Here is a 23,100-nt window from a genome sequence, read left to right on the forward strand (position 1 = left end):
GGTCGAAACGTCGGCATAAAATAAATAAATATGGTTTTGTTTATTTATGTTGTTCTTTGCTGACCGCACCCCCCCCCCCGACAAACTTCTCCAATTATTAATCTACGGTCAACTATCTACACCTCATTATAAAATATAAATAGTTGAGTATATATAAAGAAAATATATCAGATTTTCTATTTATAGCTAAGCTATTTCACAGCTATAGCTACACTTTTTATCACAACCATGAAAGTGTTTTTTTTTACTTATTAATATAATTAGAAACACAAACTCAATTCGGATTGATTAAATTCGGTTTTTCTAATTGTTCCTTAAATTAATTTAAAAAAAAAAAAAAAGAACAACTTTTTTAATACAGAAAAAGTTAAAAAATACGTTTTACAACACCTGATGTGAAGGAAATACACTCACAATTAGACAGAACTAACAATTGGAATGAAATCAGAGAATCAGCGTAGCATTACTTCCGGCCATGAGTTATTCATTCGGTTGCCGGCTAGTGCTTGTAGCAACGCAATCATAGCAACGGCTCACTAGGTCATAGGCCTTTAAAAGTTTAATATCCAATAACGATTAATTTTTATGATGCCGTTTTCAATTAAATAATATATATTTCTACATTACCAATATTCATTGATAACTTAATTTTTTATCGACAGTAAAAGTTGACACTATGTGAGAAAAGATTTAGTTCCTGTATTGATTTTCGATTGGGTAGTACTGTGATAGATGAGATAAAAATTATCGAGAAAATCAGGTAAATATTAAATGCAAATAATTGAATTTAATATGAATACGATTAAAACAAAAACTACATATCAATTTTCAAGTCTCTTGGAAAATATAAGTTTCAGTAAATAGATAGAATAAATAATAATGATTGTAACCAATCTAACACAGAAACTAGTTAAATAGTTGATAAAGGTAGTGAAGTTGCATATACGTCTCCTTCAGTATCGAAGGATTCTTTGCTTATACACAAAAAATATATTGGTAAAATATTATTGTTTTATTGTTAATACCATTTTCACCTTAAAGTCTACGAAGATTTTACCAATTATTCACTTCATTTTTCGGTTAAAATTCAAAGGAACAGAAGACTCAGTTAAAAACCAGTCAATCATTACGGGTATTTTTTTTCATGATTGATTAAATTTTGAAACCCTTATGCATCTGCAATTAACCTTAAATGCATCTTAAATGAGAAACAGAAAAATAGGTAATTATTAGTAAATTTTAAATAAATGAATGTAAAATTCAGGGAAAAAAATCATTGAATTTTGTGTAGATAATCACAGCAATGATAATATAAAAAAATGCAAAGCAGAACTAAACAAATTACATTCATTGATTCTCAGAGACCAGGTGTACACGGGAGTTCAGAGTGCCACGTGGTTTCATGTGCGGCTAAATATCGATTTTCTCCCCTGCTTCCTGTTTTCTCAGTAAATTCATATTGATTCCTTCAGTTGTTTCAGTCGTTTTTTATATGTTTAATGATTTTTTTTTTTATATATTTTTAATACTTATAGGTATATTTATTTACATTAATTTTTTTTTTGTTTCATATAAAATCAATAGTAATTTTTATTAGTAAAATCGTTGAAGAGAAGAAGCACCTGCCTTACCTGGATATGGTAGAGCGGCACAGAGAGAAGAGACAGAACAGGATACCGCACGAAGAGGCGGCCGCTCGACGCAGACTGGGCCGCGGGATGGACACGGCGTACCCCCACCGCCGCGACCTTACTCTACCTCACGTTTACATGACCTTCTGTCCAGGATCGATCTCGAAGAAATTATTACCTTGGAGGAAGTAATGAAAGAAAGTTTATCTTTGGTTTTAGAATATTATCAAAAAACAAATTTAAAAAAAATCTAAAAATTTTAAACCTAGATTGAAATAGAAAACGTAAACATGTCTTAGTGATCATTTCTGTCGGATTGGATAACAATACTACACATGAAAAAATGTATATACATGAATATGTTCTCTTAAATTAAAATAATTGTCTTCAATAACAGTAAAAACTTCCTATTGACCATGGGTCGTAGGCAGAGGGTAGCAGGGGGGAGCCGCGGCTCTCCTCCCCCCCCAGATTTTTGGGACCCATAGAAAAAAAAAGTAAAAAAAAATATAGAACTTATTTGATAGATGATTTCTTTCAGGAAACATACTCGTAATTAGGAAGGTAACATTGTTGAATTGACATCTTCACGGACCAAAAGATCACACCTCTAAAGGGACAAGATGGAAGATGGTAAAAAAGGTAAGATTCACTGAGCGAAATTATTCGTCACATATTTATCTCTTAAAATAATGAGGAACTAATAAAAAAGAACTTTTTTTGAATTCCATTCTTTCTACCATAACTTACAGTTTGCCATTTTACTAATCTCAGAATGTTTGTTGAAAATAAATTAAAGAAGGCAACCATCATAGAATAAGGTGGTTAATATTTTTACCCGCAATTCCAGAAGGCTCATGCTCTCATAGCAAACCTCTTTATCAACTCTTATATTTTTTGCGTGTATTTATGTACATTGTTTATTGTGATTATAGCTAATAAAATTGAAGAAGTGATGATTGAGTTGCAATAAAGTGGTGGGGATTTTCATAGAATGCGTTATTACATGTCTTTCTTTTATGTAATGTTTCCAGATGGACTATTAGTTGTTAAATGAAAATTTCAGGGAAATGATAAACATAGATTATCTGTTATTTAATTTCTGCACTAACATATGGTAGTAAGGTAAGGTAGTTGACAAGGGAGATGACTAGATAGGATGAGACTAAGGGTAACAACCGCGATATCTCAGATGATGGTAACCACGAGGTAGGACGACCTACCGGGTATTATTCCGACAAACACGAGGGAGGTATGCAGACCAAGAGGGTAGCTAGCTGCCAGAGTCATGCAGGAAAGTGTTTTCGTCCTGCCGGATACTATTCCGACAGAGGCGAAGGAAGTATGTAAGCCCGGAGGGTAGTTAGCCGCCGGAGCCTACGAAGGGATAACAGGTAGAGGAGAGAGAGGTGACCACAGAGAAAGAACTTTGATTGAATAAAACTCATATAAGCGAAAAATGCTGGCTTGAGAGAATGTCTTGATTTTTCTTTTAATAGCTCCTATAGAAAATTATTTTGATTAACACATACATAAGAAAAATATATAAAGCATTTGTTTGTAATCCCTTTTTCAGTAGAGGGTCTTAATCTTAAGGGACTTAAGGAGTGCAGTAATTGTTAAAAGTTTTGCAGTGTGGGTTGCATGACCGTTCAACGTGTTGAGGCACAGATTTCTTATGAAGTGGAACTTATCCTAAACATTTAACCTAAGACGTGTCCTTTCACACTGTTTGTTGCCAATGCACTGGAGGGGGCGCTGCTTGCAGAGTTCGGAAGATTTGGGAGGTACTGGAGGGAATCCAAGAATTTGATATGGCGGCGTTTTATGAATTCTGGGACAGTCGGGAGATCCAATTTCTTCTTCCGCCAAGCTGTTGTTCGCACCATCTTCCTGAGCATTGAATCTTGAAAGCCCTGGACGAGCCTCTTGCTGCCATCTGAGAGGTGGGTGAACAGTGGCGTTCCTTAGAGGAGCGCCGGCCTCAGTATACTCTTATATACCTGGAGTTTTAGTCGCCGGAAAGGTCCAGTGAAGTGAGGAGGTGGTTTATACGGTATGATTTTCTTCGGACAGTTCTCGTCTTCTTATAGAGATGGTTGGAGAGCTTGAGGTGACGATTAAGTTTTATGCCCAAATATACTATGGAATTTGAAGGTGAGATGACGGTATCCGCCACTTTGAGAGTTTTCGACAGTGTTGATCATCGCTTGTTTTGAGCGAACACTACACAGTCCGTTTTAGCTGGATTAAATAATATGTTAAAGTGGCCCAGTTCCTGAATGATGCCACTACAGACGTTTTCGGCCTTTCGTTTTGGCATTTATACTGCTGCTGTGGATAGCGATATCGTCAGCAATTTCGACGATTGTTACCTGTCTGTAGTTTTTACCAATTATATCAGCAGTATGTATTGAAAATAAAACAGGTGAGAGGACTGCTCCTTGGGGAACCCCGCAGGCTAAGGGGACGGATCTTGATTATGCACCACGTGCCTGAACAGCGATGGTTCTGCTGTTGAGAAATGAGGTGATTATATTATGGAGGTGTTCTGGGTATCCTAGGTCCTCTAGCTTGCGGCATAAAATGCCGTGAGACACAGAGTCGAGTGGCTTTGTGCAGTCGATGAATATCATCGCTTTTGCCTCGTTTTTGTTGAAAGTGATATTGAAATCAGTCTGAAGCTTCATGAGATGATGTTCAGTACTAAGGTGAGCCTGAAAGCCAGTCTGCTTGTAAGGTATCACGAAGTGTTCATCAAGAAACTCCCGAAGGTAGTTCAGGATGATCTTCTCGTAAACCTTCGCGAGATGAGGCAATGGACTGATAGGTCTGTAGTGGTCAGCCTCCGTCCCAAACTTATTCGGCTTAAGGAGTGGAAACAGGATGGCATGTTTCCATTAATCGGGAAAATATCTCAGCCTCTAGCATGAATTATAGGTATATGTATAGGTAGTTGGCGATGGCTGACTTTGCAGCTTCTAAGATCGCTGCTGTGTACGCCGGCATAAGGCCGGGATTTCCTTCAGCCGATGGTACATATCTTCTTTGAACCTGCTCCAGTCAGCTTCGCAGAAAAAAAATCATTCTTAGAATTTTCAATATTGATTTGACAACAATAAGCATTGAATAAATGGCTAAGAGCTCAATATACATTTTAATTAACTGTTACATTCTCATATTTCTGTCATATAAAGATAAATGTTTTGGAACAAGCATTAGTATTATTTCTGTTAAAATTGGACTTATCTGAAAATCAATGTGGAGAAATACTGCGATTAACATAAAACTATCAGTTAGGAAACGAGCAAGGATTAATTTCAACTCGTAGTATGATGGTGAGTGAATGATGCGCGCTTAAGCACCTAATTTTTATAAAATAGTTTTTTGAAACTTCAGTAATATGTTTTATGAATAATACTTCCTGTAACAGCGTGTTTCAAACTCTTGATTGCTTCTTCTTGAAGTATAAAGGTAACAGCCCCTTAAAAATTGTTTAAATTCTATCTGTTGTGAAAGACGTAGATATTATTTAACTTCTTCCTTAGTTTTTATTTCTGAAAATGTAACCATACTGTGCAGTATCTCCCTTAATACTCAAGGCCAACTGATTGAACGACCCAGCGACCACTGAACTATCAGATTGTAACTGAAGAGGTACAATGTTCCAGTGTTGAGATTATAGAAAATAAATTTTCTAGGCTCGAATCTCAGATTTAGAAGTCATATTCCTTACCCAAGGTGTTACCCCACTCCTAGTTAAACTAATTATGTAATGACATGTAAATATATTAATGAACAGCAACGTAAGAAATCATAAGTAAATCGGAATCCAGGGTCATTGTCCATCCGTTGAACTTTGCATCGTTAAGTTGTATTAGAGTTCCAAAAATCTATTTTCGGCAGATCAGGGATTTTTTAATTTCAATAAGAATTAATTTAAGATTGAAACATACACCACAACTAATATAGACTTGTATAAAAATAACAATATTCTAAATAGTCTGTTTATACGCTAACATATTGTCCGGAGATGTTAGGAACCGCGCCTAAATAAAACTAAAGTGACATCCAGATTCGAGATCGCACTACAAGGATTTGTGAATATAGTCAACATTCTTGGGTGAAATAGTTTTGAAATAATTTCTTCATTTTTCTACTCTTCAAAATGACTCGTATGTACCTGAAACATATACATTGAATGGTCATTAATTTTGAAAAATTGAAACAAATTTTAATTGGGTTGTAAATAGTTTTCAAATTCTACAATTTTAGATATCTTTATTGCACCAACATACTAATATGTAATTTAAAATATTCTTAACTTGAACACATTTATTACAAGTTCACTGCTGATGTATATATTACAGATCAGGCAGATATATTATGATTACGAAACATATTCTGAGACAGTTTGGCTTCTGAAATTTGTTTATTGTGATTCCAATAACCCAAAACCTTTGGTTGCCGATCGGAGCCGTGATTGAGTTTTTCAAATTTCAAAGATGTATTAAAAGTACTGAAAAAAAAAATTGACAATGTAGCAAACTGGTCGTGTTTGGTATCGTTTTCTACACAAATTGTGTCAAATTCTAGTAAAAAACTTTATACATATAAATTTAAAACGGCACGTAATTTTGAAAAAGAAATCAAGTTTTGCAAACTGGTCGTGTTTGGTCTCATTTTCCATGTAATTTCGGCAGTATAATTGAACGGTAAATCATTTTCAAATCACACCTGGCTACTCGTGAAGATAACTGTCAGGGGTGGATCCAGAATTTATTTTTGGAGGGGCACACCAACTGTTTTTTTTAGAAAACTGACCTGCAAAAAGTCAAGCAAAAAAAAATCGACTTCATTTGGTGCACAGTCGGCACGTTTTCCAATTTGTGGGAAGAGGAGCCACGAGGTCCCCACACTGTATTCTTCCTCATTGGTTTGTGAACTTACTATAAATTTTGGAGGGGATTTCTAAGAAAACCATAGCGAGGTTCTGAAAAACATGATGTAACGTAAACATGAAAGGTAAAAAATGGCACAAACGAACTAGGAACGCATAACAAAAACATCTTCGACACACCCACACAGTTAAATGCAGAACTCTCTTTTTTTTTTGTTCTTGCTGATTGCTGATGAGGATGTATTGGCACAAAAATGCAACTAATTCTTGTCTGTCCAATGAACTTGTGAGGAAACGGCTGTTGTATCTTTTTTGATGGATCTATGAAGAATTTGTATCAACTATGGTTCAAAGTTCTGGGCTCGTAATTGCGTTTCCAGATATTTTATCGAACGAGCGCCATACCCCTACCAAAACCAATGTCAATTCGTGTAGTCATAATGTGACTTTCATCATTCATTCATGTTCAATTTTCCATGAACCGCATAAACAGTGTGAGGAGGAAGTCTATGGAGCGCTGTCCAGCTCTGTCGGTCTTCCACAAGTCGCCTTACATCATTCTGTTGAAATTCTTTTCTTTGGAAGCCTCTCTGTACTTCATCTTTGTATTTTAATCTCGGTCGCCCTTTTCCTTTCTTCCCCTCAACTTTGGCTTCACTTGCAATTCTGCTCGACTCCATTCTCAGATGGTTTTCCTCGATTATGTTGTTAGCTGGCTTGAGGTTCGATATGATGGCGGTGTTACTCATTCTCTTCTTATTTTCTCCACGCTCTTTCCAACAATTCTCATGTCTAACGTTTGAATTCTTGATTGAATTTTTTTCAGTGTCCATGATCCCGAAGAGTACATCAGAATGGGGAGAAATGTTGACCTGATTATAGCCAATTTTCTTTTCTCTACCACCTTTAACCTGTTAAGAAAACTATTCTTTACTGCTGCAAATATCCCTGGTCTCAGATTAGCATAACCTAGGTGGAATTACCAGATTCCCAATAACTGAGTCCATTACTAAAATAAACAAGAGTGGACTAAGACTACAACCCTATCTAACTCCTATTGTGCTTTCAATTTCTTGGTAACTGCAGTTGGAAAATCTTACCACCTTTTGTGTTTTCTTGCACAGAATTCAGAATATGACCTTTATTAATTTATTTTTCTCTTGAAGCCTCTAACATATCCACTTTCCTTTCTGGATCAAAGTTTTTGTAATGTCTAACTTTATATAACCCAATAAGGCTTCTCCAAAACTGGCAAACTTCGACGATAAAGGTAAATATATGATAGTCATAACTTTAGAAATATGCACAACCGACTTAGTAATAATAATAACTTTATTTCCATTCCTTACAGAACTAAAAGCCCATCCCATGGGAGGTAAGAGTCCACTTTATAAACGCAAAGAATTAACAAACATTAACTCAACTTCATAGATTAATTTAAAATAAATAATGTTCCAGATATAATTAAACCTTTCTATTTTGTATGTTTGAACAATTAAATATAAATGTTAACTTACAATAGGTTCTTTATTATTTCATCTCTTTGTTGATATCTTATTTTCTGCCAGATTCTTTCTGTTTGAATATAAATAAATTTTAATCAAGGAATTGATCAATAAGTCAATTTCAACATCAGTCATAACAGTATATGTTTTTGAAAAGTAGGTATTGAACTATTCCATGTAAACGCCTCTCTAAGTTCACTTTAAATTAGGAAAACCTAAAATTTAATTAATTTCAAGAAATGTTCAATATCTGAGGGCTATTACAGCAACAGGTATAATATAAATTTTTCTTTTTCTTATGGTAAATGGTTCAATATCCTCCCAGTTATCTCTGTTTTAATTGAAATTTTTATTAGTGCACTTGTGCGAATAGGGATACTACATCAAAACTTACCAATTTTTCTTAATATTACCTCCTCAATTTTATTTTTTATTTCTATTGTATTTTTAACACCATGTGGGTTAGTTTTTCTAAACTTAGTTGTAGCAATTTTGATGTTGGGTTATCTATTTCATTTACTGTAAGCCTGAAATCAATTTTTGGTTTATGTGTTTTTATTACCCCATATAATCCAGGAGATAAAGGTATTTATCTATTCATTTTTTTTTATTTCCAAATTAATATATTTTAGTTTATATAATCCATTATGTTTATAAATTAATAAAAATAAATAAACATTATAAGCAAATCATTTAATTACATACTAAATATAAATAACAATTTAAATAAAGAAATGGAAAATCAAAATAGTACAATACCAAAAATAAATATAAAAAGTGCACATACATCTATAAATTATTGTGAAACTTAATAGAACTTCTATAAAGTCAAGATGTACCAGAATATAAATTTTCAAATAAAATCAATAATTTATAGTGCAACATGAAAGACAAACTATAAAAATAAAAATGCAGTAGTTTATAAAATAAACTGACTGAATTTTCCCGGAATATACCATGTGGTGAGACAAAAATAAGCAAAAGACAATTTATCTACATACTAATGAGTGTAAGAATAAAAATAAACCTAAGTATAAAAAAAACAAATTGCAATAGTACAACACCATGGGGGAAAAGAATATTATTTCGTCATTCAGGATGTTAAAATAATGTATAGAAAAATGAATGGATTTAGAAGAAAGCATTTAAAAGGAATAAAAGTAGATAAAATCAGAATAACGCTATTATAAAACAGACAAAATTTTAAAGTAATAAATGCTGAACCTCTAAATAAATTGAACAAATAAGAAGCTGCACCTCCATTTTGTATACAAAAAATAGTTGAATAGGAAATCCAGCAGAGTGCACTAATAAGCAATAGAAGTCTCATTATGAACTAAGTAGCAAAGATAATATGGTTCACAAAGGAAGAAGTCACATCTTCATATAGTGTTTTTTTTTATGGAAATTTAGTAAGGTAATTTACAATTTAATTTTAATTTAGTTACAGAAATCATAGATTTTGCCCAAATATATATGACAAATTTCTGAATTTATATCATTTTTAAAGATAAATCTTTTGTAAATATTAATTTATATATTGTAGATAAAAAATCCCCGAGAAAAATTACCTCAGTTAATAAACAGCTGAGAATAAGCAGTTTTAAATAAACGCTCACTGTACTTCCAAGAGTTGTATATTTGAAATGAGAGTGATACCATTAACTCACTGATATATTGAACACTTTATCTCAAAAACCGCAATGCCTACCAAGATTAAATTATTACTGGTTCTGTCAATGTACAAAAAGGCTGAATTTTAAAAAATTCTGATTCTAAATGGTTAAAAAAAATATAATTCTTAAACAAAGGAGAGGGTGATTAAATTATACCCACTAGTACTATATAAAATTATTGGCTTCTGTTTAACAGCACATTATAAAATAACCTGGTTATTGCTATCTGAAAAAGTTATTTATTTTGTATTGTTTTGAAAGTAGTTATATATTTATTTTTCAGTTAGCACAACTGAACATAAAATCTTTAATCAAAATTTGTGGTATTCTCGAAGAGATTTATTACTTTTTTGAGAAACAGAAGTAGTCAGAATACAGCCATCAAACCTGACACATTACTTGGAAAGGTGGTTAGTAACAGGCTAATTACATTAGTTAAATAGGCAATCATGACTGGTTAGGTTGTTTCATTATGAACAGAACTTTGATTAAATGCAAATATTGATTTTATTACAATTATTGTACTTAACAAAGTTGAAAAAGGAAATAAATTTTAAAATGTGCTAATAATATAGCTTAAGGATTTCTTTTAAAACCATATTTTGAATATGTATTTATGAGATCCTTATCCTTCATAATATAATAATGTCAATGATCATTTAAAACTATAATAATCATAATTTAAAACTGAATTAAATATACATAAATACATTTTGTTCCTTTTCTAAAGGAATAGTTACAAAATATGTTTGGTAACAACAATTTTAATAATTCTTACAAATAATAAATTCAATAAAATTATTTTACAGCTGGAGATATGCTATACATCAGTGAATATTAGTTTCAAAATGATTAAACTTAGTAAAACAAATTATATTCTTAAGAATAACAAAACATCAATGAATCACAAATATCTAAAAGACTAATAAAATTATAACTTTTTAAATGATTAATAAAGCTGACAAATTATGTATATAAATTAACTAATATTTAGTTTTGAAAATACCTATAATGTCCTGTAAGAAAACTTAAGACAAATCCTTAGGAATCACATATATAAAACTAAGATAATTAAGAAATGATTGTAAAACAAACTAACTATTCATTATTAAATAAACCAATTGAATTGATTTATATATGAAAATAAAAATTGTATCCCAATAGGTCAGCATAAATGCAGTACAATACTATTTTTTAATACCAAGAGTTAATAAATTTATTATATTATATTATATTATTAATAAATTTATTATACAGAGAAATTTAGAAACTCATCTTAAACAGACATTACTGGGAAATAATAATTTATCCACTTACAAGATGTTTGAGAAAAAAAATTATTAAATAGAAACATGATTAAAATCTAAAATGGTGTAAAAAAATAAAGAAATAAAAAGGTAGTTGAACGTGGAAAATCCAGCAAAGTATGTGTACAAAAATATATTTAATGCCTTTTTTTTATAATTATAAATTATTTTACCATCCTTCTTGAGACAAACATTTGCTTCTAACTATGAGGTTCTAATCATTAATTGTTATCTAGTTATAAAATATATAATGCTTGTTTTATCACGACCTAACTCTGTATCAAAGCAAAGGCTGAGATTTTACAAGACAATGATACTAGTTTCTTTTGGAAAAACCTTTTAAAAAATGGCTGCAATATTTTCAGCATTATCTCAAGAATTAATATAAAACATAATTTGAACTCTCTAGATGGAATCACTATAACACAATACCTCTCTGACATTGTTTTCAGTCACTCCCTAGCCCGTTTATAAAATGCCCATCAGAAATTTCGGGCTGAAAGGTGATCAAGAACACTTGATGGAAGCAGAAAACTTAAGGCTTCCTTTGTTGCCTTCTTTAACCTCTTCACGATTCCGTGTGAGAGAGAATGAAAAATGTGTATTTTCATTGGTGGTCACTTCCAAGTACACAACAAAATCAATACCGAAATAGTGTATATTAAATAGCTTTATTGTATTTCAGAACTCCTTTATGTACATGCTTATCTTCATTTTTTCGGAAACGTAATAGTTACAAATACAAATTATTGAGACTGCACTGCACTTGTAAAATGAATAAATAATCACTAGTGGCAAGTTCTACATGTCATAAAATTATAATTTAAAATTAATTCTAAAAGTAGAATTCAATCATACATTTAATAAAATAAGAAAATAAAAAATGAATTTAAATAGGATAAGTATACATACTTAAACCAATAAAATTAAATTTATAATAATACTGAATCACATTTCTTCATATATATAAGATGTCCTTGGGATGTCTGTAACTTTAATATGAAATGCAGAGTTTCTTTCCATTGGAAGCTGCTTTTCTTATTGAATTAAAAAATAACATGTAGTGGTGCAAATTGTGTCTGAAAATATATTATAACAATATAATTATAATAACTATGTAGTAAAATGGAAAATAACAAAAAAAAAATATCTTAAATAAAGAATTAGAGCTAAAAAACTTGAAAATTTGTTCGGTTCATTAAATCCTTGCATACTTACAAATGAACAGGCTAAACACATTACCCTCCTTGTGGCTATGCCATAGTAAGTAAATAAAATTGGGAAAGTTAGGCATACCTCGAGACTCCTAAGATAAATCAAACAAGACATCAAACAATTCATTTATTCTAGAAAAATCCTCTAAGATAGAGCAAAAGTTGAAGGGCCGCCTGTAGCTCAGTGGTTAAGACGCTGTCTTACCAATTTGATGTCTATTGGCAGTGCCGGATCAAATCCAGCCTGGGGTGTTGAATTTTTTCATTGAGTGATGGTCTCACAAAATAAAAAACGTTGACCCCCAACCACAGTTAGGCAGTATAGGACACCAATGGGAGTCTTGGCCGAAAAAAAGTTGAAGTGGAGAAAAATAAAGAAGTTAAGCAGGAGGAGAATATGAGTTTCAAAGGAAAAATATGACAAATGTAACTGAGATATCTTAAAGCAGAGAAGGTGCAATGTGAAATATGGGTTAAAAGATTTTGTGAAGAGAGCTGGTTAAAAAGCTGAATAGAATTGAATTATCGTTTAGTGCTAATAATTTAAAAAGTGAAATATAAATATAAATGAATATTCATAAAATATAAATGATATTCATAAAACATAACGAATGTATTTAAAACTTATAAGCTAATAACGAAATATTCACACATTTAACCAAATTCAAATTAATCAAAAGTGGTTTAAGGTTTATCTTGTCACAACGGGTTTAGATTATCACTACAGAAACAAGACAAAACAATACTCACAACATAAGTAGTGTCGATGCAAGTAGCTCCTTGTTCATAATCAGATGATGTATATAAGATCTTGAATGTTTTCTACAACTGAGACAGGTACAATCCTCAAGAATAGGCCGAAAATCTTCTTTATAGCTGTCAAAAAACAATGTTAAAATCCTTCATGATAATAATAGAAACCCTTAAATGAGTCATTATTTGTTTAACCCAACAGAGTAAAACATTTAGGGCTTTTTTTTAAAACAAGCAGTTGTAATATTTTCACTACAATCTAGTCACAGCATTGTTTTCAGAATACCTTGCACACACAACTCTTCAAGGCTTCTTTAACGGAAAATATTCCTATTTTAAAATGCTATTTTAATTGATTTAAGGCAAATTTTGAAAAACTTCATAGGTCATTCCTGTAAATTTATGTTTCGGGTTGCAAGAAAATGGGTTCTACTTTTAAATGCAAGATCTTTGTGAATAAGGAAGTGTTTATAGTTGATCGTCGAATCAATATGAGGAGAAGATAGTCGGGAGGGGAGGGGATGAAATTTAAGTGGTATAAATAAAATAAAATGGTAGTTACAAATAAAATGTTTCACTTATTTGTGTTGTCATCAATGACCACACCCTGACCATGTTTGAATCATATGAAAACTAAATATTATTCCCACAAAACTCTTGGCATATGGACATCACATCAACACTCGGGGATGCTGCAACAACTAGCTTGAAAACCACAGCTAAAATAAACATGAACATAAACATAAAGAAATGTGAATTTAATTATTTGGCAACAGTAATACTGAAATGGGATATTGAGTGAGTAGTCTCAAGAGTGAAATGGGGAATTCACCATCTACTTTATACCAAGAGAAGTTATCGGACAATCATTAAGTCCCAAAAGGTAAAATATATATATAAGGTCTCTAAATATTTTAAATTATTATATTTTATTTAACGGAAGAAAGAGACATATTTTTAACATAAATTTAGGGTTTATTGATTCAATTAGTTTCAGATTCTGGCCTGTTAATAATAAAGAAATTAAAAAAAGAAAAGCCCTACAATATATGTAAATCTAACTGGATTTAGTGCATAATTTATATAATAATAAAATTCAAGTAATTTAATCACAATCTATGATAATAATTTTAAAATCTTAATTTTATCGATAAATAGAATAACTAGTTTACCTTTTATCTTCTAGATTAATTTCTATAGCAGAACACTCATCGAAACTTTCAGTTCTGCATTCTTCACTAAAACAAAAATTAAATCAAAAGAACCATAAAAGTAAAATTAAAATCTTAGGAGAGAAAATAGAAACCTTTTAATTGTACCCTGTAAAATGTCATTAATTTAACTTGCAACAGGAATCGAATGATTTGAAATTAAAAAAAATTCAATAAACTAATATTTGCAAGTGAAAACAGTTATTTTGCTAAAATATTTTTAAATAAAGATTATTACTATAATTTTATTACCCCAAAAGTTATGTTAATTTATTCAATAATGAATTAACTGTTAATTGGTTAATTTTAAATTTAATGTGAATGGCTGTTTTGCATTTTACACGTAATTATTATAGTGAAAATAAAAAAAAATAATAAAAATAAAATAGTTATATATTAAGAATAATTAATAACAAATGCATATGTGCAGTTTATATTTTTTAAATAATTGTAATGTAATTTTATTTTAGAAAGTTTTACTTTGTTTACTGTTTTGAACAATAAGAACAGTGATCAAATTTAGCTTGGATAACATTCTTAGAAATTAGTAAGAGACCATGTAAGGTAACTTAATAGCCCAATGCTAGTTTCAGAAGGGGATTATGTAATAGAAATATTTGACATCAGATAGTAGACAAGTAGTAGAGGTATATTTATTAGGACACTCTATTTTGTTTCATTTCTAAAATTTAAAATTGTTTATTATATTCTTACACTAAGCAATATTAAAATATATATTGACTCAGATATTGTGTAGTGATTTCAATCTACAAACAGCCAAACGAAAAATTAAAGGTACAAATGATACAACTGAATAATTTTATTTATGCATAAAACTTAGCAATAGAAAAATTGTAAAGCAAGTATGAAATAAACTATTTTTTATATGTTTCAAACAAAATAATACAAACTGACCTTTGGTAAAAACTTTGAGAAACAACTGATGTTCTTAATTGTATTAACTATGACATTTATTTTGAGCATAGCAGAATAAATACAAAGATAATTTAATCATTTTACTACTAACACTGGAATCTCAAAGTACTGGAAAATGAGAGCAGACTTTCTTTCAGTAACAACATAGGCTAGCGATGAATCAAAAATATCTATTCCCAAATCGATCATTTCTAAAATGCTTTCCGGTCTCCAACAGCCATGAATAATACGTGGTTTTTCTTTTGGTAAGTGTTTCTGTGTAACAAATAAATAAATAAACAATGAATACCTTTATTATACAGTGACTTACTGACTAAAACACAAAAAAGAAGCGCATGTAGACAATCTAGTTGTTTCTATCTTTTTTTACTACACCTGACATCTACCAGTTTATTAATGTTTAACTCATAAAATTATAAATAACAAATAAAAATAAAATTTTAAATAAATAATTGATCTTAGCATGCTTAACTCTTGGGATACAGATGGTGTAATTTTATTTAAATTTTTTATATTTCTTTTGTTCGCTTATCAAAACACTTCAAATTTATGTTAAAAATTAATATCAAATTAAATTATTCATGAATAGTAATGAGATAATAAAAGTATAAAATCTTTGCAGGGTCAGAAACAGCAGTAACTGAAGAATATTAACTAGTCACTAGTAAGAAACAAAAAAAGGTAAGAAACCTTTGTAAGACAAACTTTAATGTGCTAAGGATGCAGATATATCTATTTTTAGGGTCTTAGAAACTTTAATAACATACTTGTGCTTCATAATATGTAGTGATTTGATGGGTTAGAAAATAACTTATTGTTTTTCTAGAAAAAAATAAAAACTTACTTAGTTGGAAACAAAAAGATTTATTTTTATCAATAACTAACTTATTAGAGACAAAACATTTATTCTTATCTATAACATGTTACCTCTTATTTGCCTGTGACTATATTTCCACCAAACTGACATAACATGCAGGATATATTTTATTTTAAAACTAGCAAATTTACAAAGAACTAGATTTAACAATGACACATCAACTCAAGGTTGTTGTTTTTTAATGTGTTAATTCAATAAAAATAGAAATTAACTTTTTAGTCCTTGTTGATAAATGCAAAATAATTAATGCTGAAATTATTTGTTAGTTGAAATAAAAAAAAGTTATTTCATCATTCATAATTCAAAATACATTTCTGCTGAATCTGGCCATAGTTATTTTAAATTAAATAATTTAATAATCAATAATACAAAAAACAACTAATATTTCACACATATCCAACTAGATCAGTGTTTCCCAAGGCGTGGTTTATGTACTCCAAAGGGTACTGGAAGTTTGATGGGTAGCTTTGCTGAAGAAGAATTAAAAAGGATCATTTCTTTGATATGATGGGGTTTTGGCTTTAGAATTTATTAATTAAAAAGGAAATAAATTCAAAATATGCACATGGCTATTTATATCAAAATGAAAATCATTTAATAGAGGCTGTGATGGCTGAGCACATTGATGTGAGGTTCCTAGAGTGCTTGCTTCATAACATTATCTGTTCGAATTATACCTGGGTTAGTCAATATTTATTTTATAGTGATAAAAATTTAGCTAATCATGTATGTTAGAATGCTATGCGCTGACAAAGAGTCTAAATTATTGTACTTCCCACGAGGACATTAAAAAATTGTTTGTTAAAGAGAGCTATCTGTTACCCCGTTATTGGTCGCTGTATGAGAATTTCTCTCAAGTTAATTGTTTTTCTGGCCTGGAAGCTGCTAGAGGGAGACTATGGTTCCCAACTTCCTGAACTCTGTAGTTCATAGTCTCTTCCTCCTATACCTCATCCCCTCCACCACTTCAGCAGCTCTGGGTAAGCATCCAGCCCTCTTTTTCTGACAATATATCCTTCTCATGAGACATTATCTCTTGCACGACTGAGGCTGCTATTAAAATATTCAAGTAGTGAAGATTTTTTTCATGTGCGCCAAGTGTATTTAATCCATAAAAATGTTTTTTTCCTCGAGGGAAAAAATTAGCAGAACTAGGAAAACATAGGCTTGAAGAGGCAGGAACTTCATTAGGTACGTATTATCTACTATGAAATGTAATTCAATACTATTTATGTCAGGGTATTATTTATAACAAAAATTTGTTTTTTCATGTTTTCACTTCATCGCTGCACCGTATGAATACTATTTTTTATAAATTTCTGGATTATATTTAGGCATTCTAAACAAAAAATAATTGCTACCAGTGTAAAAGACCAATATGTGTCATACAGTGTTCACTTGCACCAGTTGTGCACAAGAGATTTCTTTAGACTGAGCATTTTTTTTTTTTTTAGATGTGTTATGTTCTTTTAATATGATATATCTGTATTTTGATTATTTTTATGACTTTGAATGTCCCAAAATATTATATTATGTTTATTACTATTTTATAATTATGTATGTTTTTTAATTTTTTAAAATTAGTTAAAAAATGATTTTTTTTTATGCTTAAATAAACTTAATATAAATCAAAATTTTACATTTTAAAAAATACGTTCAAGAGCTCTAAAGAAGAAATGTGAGAAAAAGTCTCATGTGCAGCCATCCATGTTAAAATCGACCTAGCGACCAATGATGGGTTCCACTGTATATTCAATTATGTTTTGACATTTATACTTAGTGTTGCAATAATTATAGAAAAGATACGCAGGTGTCCAAAGTTTGGGAAACACTGACCCAGATAAGTGCATTTAAAGTCATAAAAATACCAACCAATACTGCTTTCAAAATAGGAACCACTTTCTTCAAATCCAATTTCTCTACTTCTGGACCATTATTGTGAAGACCATTTATGATGAAACCATCAACTGGTTTATTGGCTATAACTTGCGCAGAAAGTTTTCTAAGGTCTATATCATAACCTCCTTCAATATTTCCAAAAACTGCTACCGATTTCAAGGCCTAAACTTTATAAATTAAAAATAAATGAAATAATATTGAAATACAATAATTTCTTTTAAATTACATAATCAAATAATACCGATGATGACTGGTGCCGTTCCAAACATTTTTCTAGAAGTTTATCACTTGAATCCATAACTTTTTGTGTTTTTTTCTTGGAAGAATTTGAATTTGTATCTCCATTTGATAAAGCTTGATAAAAATCAGGTTGAAAAGTTTCAATAACATCCATATATCTAAAAGAAAGAAGAAAACTCATGCAGCAAAGCTCAATATTGAAAATATTTTACTGGAAAATTATTTCAAAAATTAGAAAAAATACAGTTATAATTTCTTAAACGGATATTTATTAGTGTTCCCATGAAATCAAGAATAATGAAGGTGTCTAAAAATAGCAACATAATAATGAGGTAAAAAAAAATCAAATATCAATTTTATCTTATTAATGGTTTGCTACAATAGAGCCACATCTGACAAAAAACGTTTTATTTAATTTTGTGTTTGACATACTCCATAGTTTGTCTGGTAGACTGAAATGAATTTGTAAAAACTCTAATAGCTTTACGAACATCTGTAGAATGACCTCAGTAAAAAATAATACTAGTCAATGGTACCATCTTCGGAATACGTCCAACTATAAATAAAATCAAAACTTTTTTCTCTTTTTATATGTGCCACTATTTAAGAAAGACAGTGGTATAACATTCACCACTTACGCTTAGGTATTTTCCTAGATATCTCTAAATTTCAAAAATAGTTATTCTGATAATCCAAAATTAAAAGAAAGTTGGAAATTAGTCTAAATGAGGCCTAGTATCAATCTTAGCAATTTCTATCCACTCCCTTCACTTGCGCATCTGCAAATTTAACCGCTGTTTAATTTGAACCCACACTAAGGAAACACCCACTTCTTTTTACAATTGAGGGATGAAAAAACCATTGAATCAGTGGGTAAAATGTATCAATAAGGAGGGTGATTAAGTAGAAAAAAGATATACATTTGGTTAACTATTCACTTATGTCAATAATTTTTTAAAAATGAATTCTAGTTAATATAGGGATGACCCTCATTGCACTTACACTTTGGGAACATCAGATTTAGAGGCAAGTAGATTAGAAAATATACATATAAACTTCTTAAAAAAAAAAAAAAAAAATGTACTTGTCTGCATTGACAGAAACTCTTCCTGTATTAGACCAAACTGAAATTTGTTCCTTGGAATTATAGCCTTCAGGAGTATTTCTGGCTGAGTCTTGAACAGAGCAGTATGTAAGCATTTCCTGAAAAAAAAAAAAAAAAGTTAAGATTTTTGACTTAAATAATAATATTTTAAATTTAATCTTGCTGAACTCAATTAAAATAGTTATTACTATTTGAGTTTCATTTGACCTTACCTGTACCATATTCTATTTATTTTTTTAAAAATATATATATTTTTTGAAAATAAAACATTCACACTACTCTTAAAATCTGACCGACATACATGCTCAGGTGTTCTCCATTCCTCATTGTTACTGCGGTCTCATTTAGAATTGTATTCATTAAGAGGTAGATAAAACCTATTGCTAATTATCACAAGCTGGTTTATAGCCTTCATTAACAATCTCTTCATAAATGGCTTGTGACCCACATACACAAACATGATTAGGTCTTAAAAGTAAAAAAAACACCAAATTTTTACCCAATTAATGAGGCTGGGTGTACCCCAGGAGGGCTCCAGAACCCACAGGGTTGACTCACAGCTACTGTGTAACAGAAAACAATTTTCTGCCCACCCGGGTCCTTGGAGTTAGTGGAGCATTATGCCTTACCACAGTGCTTATCAAAGCAGTCCAAGTCTTGATGAATTTGACATGAGTGGCAATTTATTTGAGACTGTGGAAAACAAGAAAGGTCTAAAAACTTCAAAGAAAATTCCATTTTGTTATTGTCTTGGGATCAGATTTTGCCACTCTCTTGGTAATCTGTATGGTTGACGATCAGATATCCTTAAGGATTTCAGAATCGATTATTACTCCTACCTAACAAATTTCAGACAGAATTCATACAAATGTTCGAGAATAAGCCTTGTTTGTTGCAAGTGATATAAAAAATTATCATATTATAGAAACTATTTTTGTTCACTAACTAGTTTTGTGGGACAAACACTTCTTTTTAAAAGCCACTTCTTGCACTGTACACTTCCATATCCATATTCTTCTTTCACAACTTTTCTTGCAAATGCAGTCCCATGTAACTACAGAACTAGCAGCTGCTTAAATATTAAAATCCATTGATGCTTTGATAGTGAACCAATAAGATACACAGAACTATTGTGTGGACCAGTAGAAAATCCTTGAGTACCTTATACTAAAGCAAAATCCTCTTTATGTGGGCGAAGGTTTGGTAGAGGAAATCCTAAAGGTTTTTGAATTCCTATTAAAGGGGATTGAAAGGATTATCAACCCATATGCTGTTCTTTTACCAACATGCACCTGGTAGTATAAGGTTGGAAAGAAAGTTTTTATGTTTGTTTTTTTTGTTTACTTAGAGCTTTGTAAACAATGTTTTTATTATATTGATTATCTAATGTTATCCTTAAGTAAGTTTTGCATTTTAGTACTGTGTTATTCCTCTTTTAAGCTAAGAGTAAACTTTAATTGAGTCTTTATTGTTCTTTTTTCTTTTTTAAACAATGGAAATTGATGAAACTCATTTAAGACACTGGTGTGCTCTACAAATTTTGAAACGGTTATACAGCTAGTGAATCTTACAGAAAAACCATATTAGTTTATCCTGATTCACTAAGCCTCAGTAAATATGAAAAGTGGTAAACCATGTTAGCCTTGAGGATCTTTACGGATCTGGTTGATCCAAAGAGCTTGACTTTCTTAAAAATTTGGCGGAATTGGATCCACAACTTTTTAGTCACGAAATGGTGACAGTACAGAACCCATATTACTTTATTGAATTATCTCCAAGAGTTGATTCAATAACTGTGGAATATGGGTTTCCCATTATTTAATGAGAGAACAAAAACTGCAATGCTTGGATATTTTTCTTGAAATTATAGTGATTGGGCATGAAAAATGTGTTTTCTATATCAATACCGTGTGAAGAAAACAGAGGTTAAGCCCATGCCAATAACCTACTCCAACTCCTAAACCTGGAATTCACCCAACAAATTCTTTTACTTGTTTGGTGGGATATGCAAGGCATGGGGAGTTTTTATATACTTTTGAATATGGGTCAAAAAATAACTGCTCTAATTTACTTTCAGCAATTGGACCAACTTCACTCTTAGACTAAGAGCCCAGTAGAAAATTGTCAGTTATTTCACCCCCATTTTTGATTCTTTGATAAAAGGTATGTATAATTACTAGTCAAAATTGATCAGTATGCCAAGTATAGTTAGTTATAAAAAATAGTAGCTGCTTCAAAACGTAAAAATAAAATTAATTTTTCATTCGGAGCTCCATATCTTTAAAACTACCTATAACACTAGAAAACCTAATACATCATTTCAAGTAGAGTAAATTTGCTAAAATATAAGCCCTAACAGAGCTATGTTCAATAGTTTCAGAGACATACTTTGGAGTAATAGATTTTATGATATTTGACTGACTAAAGTCACAAAATGTTGGTTTCTAGTTGTTTAGATAAAATTTTTATTTATGAAAAACTACATCAAAGGAACCATAAGATGTACTTATCTCTGCCAACACTCAAATTAAAACTACTTTAATATACCATAAAGTAGCATTTATTTTCGTAAGGGGGTAGTAGTTATTATGATATTTGAATATCAACATGAATTTTGCATATGAAAGTTTGTTTGAACAACTAAAAGTCAATTTATTTTGGCTAATATCATGAAAACTTCTACTCCTACGAAGATAAATGTCATAAACTACATTAAACTAGCATTAATTTTAGAGCTGGCAGACATATGTACATCTAATAATTCCTGAAATATAGTGTTTCCAAAATTAATTAACTGATTTTTCTATATGAAACTACTGATTTTTCAGTAGATTTTTATGAAACGTTTCTTTATAAAAACTATATCTTGGGAACTAATGAACATAAACAGCTCTTTAATGGCTAATTTACCCTTTCATAAAGATGTATGATTAGGTTTTTAGTGTTGTAGGTAATTTAAAAAATACGGAGTTTCCAATGAAAAATTAATTTTTTTTAACTTTAAACCATTTTAAAAATGGTTTAGGTTTCTAGGTATAGGTTACTTGGGGGTTCTTAGATTCTAAGCCACCTAATTTTTGTAAGCAGTGAATCAAGACCCCGCTTAAAAGATGAGAGAATGATATCATAAATGAATTTTTAAAAACTAAAATTTGTTTTCTGTAAATACATTATTATCAGTTTTATATAAAACAAATTTAAGGTATTAAATATTAGTGTTTTTTTATTAGGCATTAATTTGCCTCTTTTTTTAAATTTAAAATCCGTAGTAATTAATTAACAAATATCAAAATTAACTGGCAATGAAACTCGTGTCATGAACCTTAGAACGTAGATAAAATATAGTTAACAGAGCAACATCCACATGGTCTAAATACCTTAAGACCAACGAATTCTGCTATTCCTTTACCAAAAGCTTTTGCTCCTTCAAAACATTGAATGGTAGATGGAAGAGTAATCTGAATCCCTAACTGCTCTTTGGTTAATAGGTCCAATACTTCTCTTGTAATGTGTGGTATACTTCCTCCCTAAAAGAAAAAAAAGGAAGGAAAAAATGAGTATCTTCAGATCCCAAGGCATTAGTAACTGCACACTAAGCTTATATAAACTGGTTACTTTGGTATAAAACAGAAGCATTGGAGTTTCTAAAACAACTCCCGGTAGCCGAGAAATATTAGTTAATTTCCCTTGTCTGGCTCCGTTACTAAGTACACCAATTACAGAAAACTTCATATTTCTTTAAGTCGAAAGAATAAAATAAACAAAATAATCTTTTAAAACTAATATTTACTAAACCAACAACAAACAGGATCCATGCTCGGAAGGTTATGCATTGTTAAAATAAAG

The 23,100-nt window shown here is 30.7% G+C and overlaps 3 protein-coding genes across 6 annotated transcripts in view; 1 reads left to right on the forward strand and 2 right to left on the reverse strand.

The window, feature by feature from the left end:
- The window catches only part of path (pathetic), a 196,672-nt gene extending 194,938 nt beyond the window's left edge, over positions 1-1,734 (reverse strand). Inside the window, exon 1 of one of the 2 annotated variants that reach the window (XM_067051323.1) lies at positions 1,632-1,734. The gene's annotated coding sequence lies outside the window, so the exon portion shown is untranslated. The remainder of the gene's footprint in view (positions 1-1,631) is intronic. The other variant, XM_067051325.1, reaches the window with a different exon arrangement.
- Positions 1,735-5,672: 3,938 nt separating this feature from the next.
- LOC106683133 (queuine tRNA-ribosyltransferase accessory subunit 2) lies at positions 5,673-23,100 on the reverse strand. Of its 3 annotated transcripts, none has more exons than XM_014424399.3 (9): positions 22,870-23,100; positions 22,632-22,781; positions 19,234-19,352; positions 18,151-18,307; positions 17,883-18,071; positions 15,225-15,388; positions 14,159-14,224; positions 12,984-13,109; positions 5,673-5,814 (listed from the first exon to the last, which is right to left on the reverse strand). In XM_014424399.3, exons 1-9 carry the CDS (start codon positions 22,984-22,986, stop codon positions 5,742-5,744), a joined length of 1,161 nt encoding a protein of 386 aa, XP_014279885.1. In that variant the 5' UTR covers positions 22,987-23,100; the 3' UTR covers positions 5,673-5,741. The 3 variants fall into 3 exon arrangements, with proteins under 3 accessions (XP_014279885.1, XP_014279887.1, XP_014279884.1); XM_014424401.3 differs by lacking the exon at positions 5,673-5,814 and adding an exon at positions 8,101-8,251; XM_014424398.3 differs by lacking the exon at positions 5,673-5,814 and adding an exon at positions 10,955-12,098 and having other exon boundaries at positions 22,870-23,099.
- LOC106683132 (b(0,+)-type amino acid transporter 1) overlaps positions 15,756-23,100 on the forward strand; it is a 38,648-nt gene continuing 31,303 nt past the window's right edge. The window contains exon 1 of the mRNA XM_067051329.1: positions 15,756-15,814. The gene's annotated coding sequence lies outside the window, so the exon portion shown is untranslated. The remainder of the gene's footprint in view (positions 15,815-23,100) is intronic.

The sequence above is a fragment of the Halyomorpha halys genome, unplaced genomic scaffold, assembly GCF_000696795.3.
Source record: "Halyomorpha halys isolate HHAL.00 unplaced genomic scaffold, Hhal_1.1 Scaffold469.1, whole genome shotgun sequence".
Classification (NCBI taxonomy): Eukaryota; Metazoa; Arthropoda; class Insecta; order Hemiptera; family Pentatomidae; genus Halyomorpha; species Halyomorpha halys.

What these genes read in the sequence shown, in the direction of transcription:
- LOC106683133 (XM_014424398.3), bottom strand. Translation starts at nt 22,986, where the DNA reads ATGAAGTTTTCTGTAATTGGTGTACTTAGTAACGGAGCCAGACAAGGG. An exon ending in TGCTTCTGTTTTATACCAAA is followed by an intron (nt 22,782 to 22,869) that starts GTAACCAGTTTA and finishes TTTTTCTTTTAG; the next exon opens with GGAGGAAGTATACCACACAT. An exon ending in ATTAATCTAGAAGATAAAAG is followed by an intron (nt 13,110 to 14,158) that starts GTAAACTAGTTA and finishes GTTTTTTGACAG; the next exon opens with CTATAAAGAAGATTTTCGGC.